General features: G+C 38.6%; 1 protein-coding gene across 1 annotated transcript; it reads left to right on the forward strand.

The window, feature by feature from the left end:
* Positions 1-1068: 1068 nt before the first annotated feature.
* On the forward strand, positions 1069-2384 carry LOC113292790. The gene is made up of 2 exons (XM_026541645.1): positions 1069-2034; positions 2221-2384. Exons 1-2 carry the CDS (start codon positions 1090-1092, stop codon positions 2263-2265), a joined length of 990 nt encoding a protein of 329 aa, XP_026397430.1. The 5' UTR covers positions 1069-1089; the 3' UTR covers positions 2266-2384.
* Positions 2385-10623: the final 8239 nt, after the last annotated feature.

Here is a 10623-nt window from a genome sequence, read left to right on the forward strand (position 1 = left end):
TATTCCTTTATGGATAGTTAGTGAAACAATGTGGGTGGAACGGGTGGGCCAACATATTTTTGTTTCACAAAGGCTTGGGCTTAGAGCTCGGGCTCGTGCTTGCGCTGTGAACTTAGATCAACCAAGACTTATCTTTTTGACAAAATTCTTTTAAACTATTTCCTTAAATATTTTAAAATCAAAATAAATTTTTCCTTAATTGTGGGGGGGCGTATGACCTGGCGAGAATTATTTCTTTCCGTTTTTCCTTGTGTCGACATAATGTGCATGGCCGTTTTATTGCTGTTGTGAAAAATCTTTTGAATTTATTTAGTCTTTAATTCTGATTTATTCTCTCTTTAATTCGCTCTTAATGCACATTCAATTCGACCTCTCTCTTCTCCCCTATATAAACCACTCGAATTCTTCATTTCACTTTGTGTCCAGAAGAAGCTACTATCCTGCTTCTTTTCGTCTCTCTCCCTCTGTGTGGTTTTTTTGTTTCTTCAGTGCCATTGTTGTTGAGTTCGTAAGAGAGGACAAGTACTATAGTGCTAACAGTGCTTGCAACATGCAGTTGTATCTTGGATACGACTTGACCACATGGTATAGGCATCACTCATTCTTGAGGCGTACCTGTCAACCATCGTGTTAGATATCTAGTCTATAAGGATTAGCCTTAAGATCCTAAATAAGACTTTCTCCTTTACCCCCATTTGGTCCCCACATGCACATGTCATCTTCTTCTATGACCTCCACCTTATTGTTGGAGATGAAAAGTTGATAGACAAAGTCTTAAATCCTATGTATCATATCAATCTAAGACCTTAACCCCTAACATTGGAGATGCTCTTAGTAAAAGCACGAAGAAAAAAGAAAATCATTAGTCGGTCACTATGAAGGGAAAATTAAGGTCATAATATATACATTGAGCCTCATCTATTATGACGACAAAGATATCCCATCCATCACAATAATAGCATCATACTTCTAAGTCAAGTTAGGTATAACTTTTACATCAAACTATGTAACCTTTTTATCATTAATAAGTTCTATATACATAACTAAATATTATGATTAATTGGCAAGTAGAGCCATAAGAAAAGATTAATGGAGGAAGAAATGAATAGATCTTTGATCTTCAAAGAATCACCGTGCCCATTAAGTGTCCTACAAGCTTTAAGTCAAGTTTCGGGAATTTTATTCAGAAATGGAAAATGTATGGTCTTAAACAAGCTCCATGTACTTGTACCGTTCTGTATACTAATATTATCGATGGATTTAGTACTAACACCAGCAATGGTAGATATGGTTTCGAGGATAGAAGGAATACACTATCTGGATGAGCCAAATAGAGAACAAATCCAAGGGATCGTTAAGGATTTTCAAGTCTTTTTGGGTATAGAATTGCTCTTCTTAATTGCGTTTTTCTTCATTCCACTTTTTTCATTGCTAGCTACATTTTATATGAGTTACTCTGGTAAGCAAATGAACTCCAAGGACTTATTCTCAAAGATCGATATATCGTGGAAGAGACGCGTCATTAAATGGTTCTACATTTCTTTCAGCTCTACTGTTCTGGTTGCTTTGATCTTGATCTTAATCAGTGTTTTCTCGATTATCTTGGTAATTGATATTGTTTCGACAATCTTAATCCTTGTGATTACAATTTTATGTACATTATGTCATGTGTACATCGTCTCGGTTTGGATACTAAGTTTAGTGATATCCGTAATAGAGGAAAACTTGGACGGCCTTGGAACCATAGCAAGAACGGAGGATCATATCAGAGGAACAAGACTTCAAGGATTAGGTTTATCATTAATTTGTTCGATCCTTAGCCTTATGATTTTTATGGGATATGGTTTTTCGAGGAATCATATTAACCAAGTATCCGGAACTGATGGATTTTGGACAGAGATTGGGATATTAGGATACATTTGTTTAGTGAAAATTTTCATGTTTTTGGTCTACACTGTGTTTTATTACGAATGTAAGATCAGGAACGGACAACAACAAGCAGAGGTGGAAGAAAACTTACTTTCTACTATTCAGGTTTGAGTTTTTTTTTTTTTGTTTCCCTTCTATTTAGCGTGCATGTTTAAGGTAGGATGCTACGGGTTGTACAGACAAGAATGATAAACTACAATCAGAAAGAAAGAATGTATGTAATAGTTACATGATTTGATTGGGAACGTTCTTGATTAGACCACTCATTTTGTTCTTATTAAATGAGGCCAGATGGAGCGCGAAACACCCTACCGCGTGTGGACTGTGGAGACTTAGTCATCACTGCCGTCAAATTTCCGTCGACCTTACATTCTCTCCGTTGGCATGGTTCACAAATTTATATCAAAATCATTTCAAGAAAAAATAAATAAAGTTGTTAACAGAATCGATAACAATTCAGAGCCAAACTAAACCAATTTCTTAAGGACACACGGCCAAAGCCAGAGTGATTAAAGAAAAAGCAACCACCCCTCATCTCACCTGTAGACCCTTTCTCATCTTCATTTCTTTCGGCCATTCTCGATTGTTGGTAGCAAGGGCATTTCGCCATTTCCTATGGTAATGGGAAGAAAGAAATTTTTTGTCAATACACAGAGATGACCAAACCGGTTTCTCCGTTATGGAAACTGAGGTAAAAAATGAACAAATATGGGTAGGCTTCACTATTACATCTGTCCCCATTAGATATACACTAACAAACAAAATCAGTGCAAGTTACCAAGAAGATATAAGCTACTAAGACTCCAAGAACACGTTAGTTTTACGGTCTTTGAAAATATGGAAGATTTCTAAGCCATTTTGTAGACATCAAAACTTTTGGGAATAGATTGAGAACATAGTCTAGATACCTTTATTTGTTGCTGATTCTAAGACACTCAAGACTCTAAGAGCATCTCTAACTCTAACAGAGAGTGAAAATATTTTTTTTCAATGACACATACGATTTTAGACCCCATTTAGTATAAAAACATCTCCAATAGTTGGGTCCTACAAACTAGAAGGGATCAAATACTAAATATGAAGGTGTTAAAAAAAGTCTTAACTACACCTTCGAGATGACCCTTAACTAATTCTATGTCATCAATTTTATTTTAAAAAAATAATTTTTAATATGGAATCAAGCTAAATATTATTTTTTTAATATTTATCTAAATCTAAAATACATTGTATAACCTTAACTACTGGAGATGAGTTTTAGTATAAAGAGTCTTATTAACATCCAGGGATATAATCTTAATAAATGGGGATCTAACAATGACATCCACGTCGGATTTTTTTGACCTACTGTTGGAGATGCTCTAAGGTTACAAAAATACTAAAGACATTGAAGACTCGGTAATACTGTTAATATGAGGAGATTTCTAAGGGTCCGTTTGGTGCGATTAAAACGGAGGTAGTTGGAGAGTGTAGTGCAGTCAAAAGGAGTAATTAAAGGGCTGCATTCAAATGTTAGGTGTTTGGCATGCATCCAATTACACAACATAGTAACAACGTGTAGTTCTACTACCTCCGAAGGGATACACTGAATGCGGCACTCTTGAGGTGTTCATTGAATGCGACCCTGTACTACCCCCTCCAATTACCCCATTGACCAATATTGACCAGTCATTTCTAAAGCCCGATGGTGGGTTAAGGCCAATAGTTATTGGTACAATCTGGCGTAGGTTGTGCTCCAAATTGGCAGCAACTTCCGTACACAAAGAGATGGCAAACTACCTAGGCGACCACTAGTTTGGCGTCGGCATACCCTGCGGAGGGGAAAGTATACATCACGCTGCCAATAGACTCCTTGAGGCGAAAGGTACACAAAGCGGCTTAATTATGATGCTTATTGATTTCTCTAATGCCTCCAATCTTGTCGATAGATCAACAATAATAAGGGAAATCAGAGCTAGATGCCCTAGCATATCTAGCTAGGTCGAATTTTGCTATTCTAGGACGACACGACTATATTACGATGAGTCTATTCGAGATTTCACCCAAGGAGTGCAGCAAGGCGATCCGTTAGGCCCTCTCCTCTTTGCATTGGCTCTACACTCCCTCATCGGTCACATTGCTAACAACTGTACCTTAGACCTGCACGCTTGGTACCTCGATGAAGGAACCATTATAGGGGACACTTTAGAAGTCTCAAAAGCTCTCAAGATAATTCATCATGAAGGTGGTGCACGAGGACTGCATTTGAATGTCAGGAAAATGGAGATTTTCTGGCCTTCTTTAGACCCTAGATGTTCCGACGATGTTTTTTTTTCCTCCAAGCATCAGTAAACCTACACTGGGTGTGAAATTGTTGGGAGGTGCGATAAGTATGGACACTCAATATTGTAGTGATATGATCATGCAACGTGTTGACAAAACCCTTAAGCTTATGGACTGTGTTAAGTCACTTAAAGACCTGTAGTGTGAGCTTTTGCTCTTACGCAACTGCACCGGAGTGTCTAATTATACTTCACCATGCGCACAACCAGTCCCGGAGTTCTGCAATCGGCATCAACTCATTATGATCAGCAGCTAATGCCCTTTTTACGACACCTGATTGTGGGAGATGATGCCGTATTCGGGCTGCTTCAACAGCACCTGGTGACCCTGCCCATTAGAGATGGAGGATTATGAGTGTACACCATGCAAGACACTAGTCAATACTGCTACCTAGCGTCGTGTGTGCATACTCAACGTCTACAACAAACCATACTGAGAAACATCGATCTTTCAACACCAAGTCTCAGCTTCCAGAATGCTCTCAACTGTTTCATACAGACCTTTGGTCTCTCCACCACTTTCGACATCATTACTACCGCCCCACAGCTTATGAAGAAAATGGCGGTTGTGTATTTTGATGTAGTGAGGAAGGAACTGCCTAACAGGTTTAATTTATCAGCAAGAGACGCGATTTTATAGCAGTGTAATAAGCAGGAGTACGCAATGGACTACTTAAAGGCTATCCCCATTGCCGGGATAAATCAAATTGTAGATGGGAAAAACGATTTGCTGGTTTTTACGAAATTGAGGAGACGACCGTACAGAGGAGACTCCTTGAACCGAGCGAAATGATTAACCTCACACAGATGCACTGCAAGAAGGGAGTGCTTTAAGTTCGAGAGATCAATCTGTAGGACTCCGGCCTAAACCAAGACAATGGTCGTTCCAGAATCAATTCAGTCACAAGAGAGGATGGGTCGATCTGTAAGAGGGAAGCTGAGAAATGTGTGAGATCAATGGTGATCGAAGATTGTAGGTGTGTTGTGTATTTTGCGTGAATAAATAAGATAAGTTCTGATTGATTGAATTCGCTCTGTTGAGAGTAATTGCTCAGACGTTGAGATGTTTATCTCTTGTTGTATGTTTGACGAAAAATTGTCTTATTTTCAATCATGATTCAGAGACTTATTTATATTGCTAGAATTTTAAACACCTTGATCCCATGAAGTGTGATAGTTGCTGGAGTCAAAGAGTGGGGAAGTGGAAATCGTGTTAAAACCAGTTACTCATCGTGCAAATACTTGGTTGATTTTCCACCCACTACTTTGCTAACTCCTTCAACTGATTGCACGACTTTCTCACATTCTCATCGTGTGTATGAACACACGTGCCGTAGACCGCCAGACCAAAACCCTAGTTAATATTCCCCCATGTAACACGATTGATGTCTTGTGATTGTGGAGTCTGCAAGGCAGACATGTATTTAGTTAGTCAGTTGCTGACTTCATGGGACAATGAGTCCTTGTATCGCCGAGGCGAACGTGATTTGCAAATGTTCTGAGACTCATGAATCGAACGTGTCTGTTGAGACAGAAGTATAATTGTCGAATAAATGTTGATAGTTAAGGTGAACAAATATTGTTCACTTGATGAATTGTTGAATATTGATAGTTGAACCAATATTCCTTAGTCTGAGCAAATATTGCTCATTTGAGCAAATGTTGCTCGTTTGATGAATTATTGGTAGCATGACCAAATAAAATATTATTTTAAGATACTGGCAACTGAACCGAGTATAATTAATAAAATGTTGATCATGGGATCGTCGTAAAATTATTAGTGTTTGAATCTTCTCAGAATTATGTTTTTGCAGAGCTTTGGATTCGTAACCCTAATTTTGATCAATTGCTGATCAATTGATGATTTATTGAAAATCAACCATGGAGTGAAGGAGGGACCGACTACATGGGATGATGGATCGACCATGTAGTGCCCAGATGCTCGAGTGAACAAAATGCCAAAGTCTCTTGAAGACCAGCTGGTGAAAGGATGATTAAATGTTGGTTTAATTATTTATTAAAATTATGCTCGTCTGAGCCTTAGGTGATAAAACCTAATAAATTATGAAGAGATGAAGGACCGACCAAGGGGTCATGAAAATCGGCCCTGGTTGGTCACGGGATCGACTGGCGATCGTTCTATGAAATTCCAAAATTGTTTGGAAGAGTTTGAACCTAATATGACCAAATTAGGTCAAATGAAAAAGTACATGGGACCGGCCTCTTGCAAGCCAAAGAGCCAACCTTGGTCGGTGTAGGTAATATGCTCGCGTCGCCAGAGTGTCCGTGTCTCAGTCCTGAGAATTTTGATATTTTCTGATGTGCGTTTGAGCAACAATTTGAGAAAATATGAACAAATCAAGGATTTTGCTGAAACTGAGGAAACTTCATAAGATGAAGGAAATAATAATAATAAATTAAGGAATCATGAAGTGTGGGACCGGCTATGGCTAAGGCATGGCCGGACGGCCAAAGAGCCCGGTCCCATGGCACTTTTCTTAATTTTATATTATTTTCATGATTTTAGGGAAATATCATGAAATCAAGGAGTTTGTTGAAATTAAGGAGTTTTCCTTGAAGTGAAGGAGTTTCCATGAGATAAAGGAAACAAATAATATTAATAATAATAGAATAAGGGCGTGTGGGACCGGCTTGGGCATGGTCGGACGGCTAGGGCCCGGTCCCGTGATCTTTCCCTAATTTTATGTATTATTTTCATGATTTGAAGGAATTTTCATGATTTGAAGGTATTTTCATAATTTGAAGGAAATATCATGAAATCAAGGAATTTCATGGGATCAAGGAAATAAATAATAATAAAATAATAAGGAATGCAAGGTGTGGGACCGGCCATAACTAGGGAATGACCGGCTGGCTAGTATGCTCGGTCCTGCACACCTTTCCTAATTAATTATTATTTCCTTGATGCGAAGGAAACACCATAAAACTGAGGAGTTTCTTTGAAATGAAGGAATTTTGTTCAAATGAGGGAATTTTCATGAGATCACGGAAAATAATTAAAATGTGACAAAATATAAAATTGGGCATGGAAATGGCCACGACACGACCGGCTGGCCGATGGGCCCAGTCCCCCAACGCCTTGATTAATATTTTATTATTTATTATTTTCTTCATATTTTGCATAGGTTCATCGTTCCTTCGTGTTTTGGAATTCTCGTTCGTGCATTCAGGTGCTCGTTAGTGCATTATTGCAGAGTACACTTGCACCATTTTGGTCGGGGCTTACTCGATAGTGCTCAGATGCCCGTACGTTGAATATTTATCACTAACCCATGGAGTCCTGCTGGGAAGAACCATGAATTGAAGTAATGAAATATTATGAAGAACGTAGAATATTTTCTAAGGATTCAGTTAATGAATATAATGATTTAGGAATAATTAATTGATGGCTCTATACTAGCAGGCATGCAGTCTAGGAGCATTAATTATTAGAGGATTGGGTGATATGAGCTAGTTGAAGCGTCATATTTATCATGTATAGTATAGTCAGGGAAAACACGTTGTTGCATCCTGAAGACGTTATCGCTCTATATTAGCAGGCAAGCTGTCTAGGAGCCGTCCAATCATAATGATTCTATACACATGTATTTTATATAGTCAGGGAAAACATTGTTACATCCTGAAGACGTTATTGCTCTATACTAGCAGGCAAGCTGTCTAGGAGCCGTCCAATCGTTCGATTCTATATAAAAGTAATTTCTGAAATTGCTCAGTATTCATGAGATATGTCGTTGCCTCAGTTGAGAGACTTCATATTCACGTATGCTCTGAGAGACAATATACTCAGTCAGAGATTCTTGTGGCATGACATTTTATTCTTCAATGAGAGACATGAGCCTCAATATTATCTGATTGCTTAGTGAGGGACAATCATGTTCCTCAGTCAGCACTGGATGGTGATTTTTTTTTTTGTTACAGACGAAATAAGTAATTGAACTTAGTTGTAAGATAGGATGTTACCGGATTTTCGATTGCGTGAGCGAACGATGGCTTGAACGAAGATCCCAGTGGTATGATAGAGCATCGTCTAACGAGCGTAAATTGGTGTAGCACCGCTGATTTGGTGATGAAACTTTGGTCGATTTAGGATTCACGGGTCCGGGCCCAAGAAAGGAAATCCGTTTTAGCGCGGACGTTCGTTCGTTAGTTTAAGAAACAAACAAAATATACCTGAGTCTAATGATAAAAATTTTGTCTATGATCTTTCACGAAAAACAAAATTTTATTTTTTAAATATGTGAGATTTCACAAAGTGGAATAAACTCTCGTTTCAAAGGTGGATGCTCGTACGAGAGAATTTTGTTTTTTTGAACAGACGTGCGTCTGTTAGTAATAAAATTTTGTTTATGAGTTTTCATGAAATTTTTTATCTTCGAGCTTTCAGAAATCTTTGAAATATACTCTCGCTTCAAAGACAGATGCTCGCGCGAGGGAGCATATATATATATATATATTTGTAAAACCAATATTTTGATTTTGAACAACTGTTGAAAGTAGACAATTATACATGGTGAAATAATGTCTGTATGTAAGTTTTCACAATTGTAGAATGGACGTCTGTCCAATTTTTGAAAAACAATTGGATGTTAAAATTCACGTGAGTTGTTCACGGTTTTATGAAAATCAAGTCATGATTTTGAATAATGAGTTTTGCTCGTCTTTGCAGGTTTGAAGGAACGAGCAAGTTTTCGAAATTCTGACGTTATAATCACTACAGCTAGTGAAATCGTAAATAGGTAAGAGTTGAATTGTTACCGTTTTTGTTGCGTGTTTGTTATTGGTATATCCATGACTCCGTGTCTTTCGCCTCAGGTAGTGGTGACTTCTGGTTACAACCACTCTTCTGGATCTTCCGGGTACGTTCCAAAAATATCAATTCAAAGATGAAGACTTCTGCATATGCTCATACCGATGTAAATCAACCTTTTAGAGACGCTGGAAAGTTGACACATTGTATGCCTCTCGATCATCTGGGAGTCGCCCCTCATCAGCAGAAGCACCGCCTAATTCAGCAAGTGAGACTATCGGCTTAAGATGAAGTTCGTATTTGCGTTGATTATGTAGCTCCTGGTCCAATGTGGATGAATGAAGAATTTCGTCATAATTCATCAGAAAATTCAGAAGTTAGGTCTTCATTGAAATTGCTGTAGAATCTTCATCCGATGTCGGATTTTTGTGATCTACCCATGTTTCTTCATCGCCAGAAAATTTCCAAGCTTTAAGAAAGAAGCGTTTCGGCTTTTGAGCACGTTTAAGGGCCGAAATCGACGAAACAGTAAACTTCCAGGAAACTTTCAGAAAATTTTCAGCTGGCATGTAGTCCAATGTTTCAGCCACATCTCTTTGATCGTTTATCCAATTATTGTGAATTTTGTATATATTGTAGTGGACATCCATACGAAGATAATGGTATATGACTCATCCCTAAATTCTTCACCAGTTTCTCCCAGCTCGCTGCTCTGTACGGGACAGTGTAAAATCATCTCAGACGAGCTTGTTGTAAAACACTCCTATTGTGTCTTTAGACCATTCGCTTATGTCTTGAACGGTTGGTGAAGGATTTTAATGACATTGACACATTTGAGATCAGGACCCGTGATTGATACATGAGCATGGTGCTTGCAGTGCCATCTTGTTTCTGTCAGTCGTAGAAACATCACTTCTGAAATCTTGGTCAGGGGACCTTAACTGAGGTTGCTCTCAAAAGGGGATGATATAATTACCATGGTTGTACGTCTTGGTTATAACATTCGTTTTATGATGAATGGTTAGCGTAGGTGAACTTGGTGCCAGTCACGAGTCTTGAACTGTGAACTGATCGTCATGATCAGTGGACCATCAGTCCCCAGTATTTTGTTAAATCCCTCCATTTCTTTTTCCCTTCTTCTGGAAAGACCTAGATAGAGGTCCCAAATACAAAAAACTTGATGTAAACTCCTAGATGGTCGAAGTAGGAGGTAACCTGATGAAGGACTTAGCGAAAAGACCTGGTGGGCATCGATCGACTGTAAAGGTTATGAATCCCGTCCACGAATTTCTGCTTGCATGTTCTATGCTCTGGAGGCTGTAGGAACCTCATACATTGTCGGCATTCGGTGCTTCACCCCAATTTTTGAAGCTAAGAGACCGATTTATCATATGAGAAAAGAATCACCCAATTTGGAGTTGTCTAGGTCAGCCAACGAAGCGTGCACATTTGTAACTTGTAATCCCGTGCAAGTTTTCAGATTCCATGAACTTGAGTGTGGAGGCCATATCTTTCAGCTCGTATGTCCGATTGATAGGCCCTTTTGGTATGTTGTATAAGAGACATAGACGAACATCTTTTGTTGAGGAAGTATTGTCCCATTACTCA

This window comes from Papaver somniferum, chromosome 7 (assembly GCF_003573695.1).
Source record: "Papaver somniferum cultivar HN1 chromosome 7, ASM357369v1, whole genome shotgun sequence".
NCBI classification, from domain to species: Eukaryota; Viridiplantae; Streptophyta; class Magnoliopsida; order Ranunculales; family Papaveraceae; genus Papaver; species Papaver somniferum.

What these genes read in the sequence shown, in the direction of transcription:
- LOC113292790 (XM_026541645.1), top strand. Translation starts at nt 1,090, where the DNA reads ATGGAGGAAGAAATGAATAGATCTTTGATCTTCAAAGAATCACCGTGC. An exon ending in ACTTACTTTCTACTATTCAG is followed by an intron (nt 2,035 to 2,220) that starts GTTTGAGTTTTT and finishes AAATGAGGCCAG; the next exon opens with ATGGAGCGCGAAACACCCTA.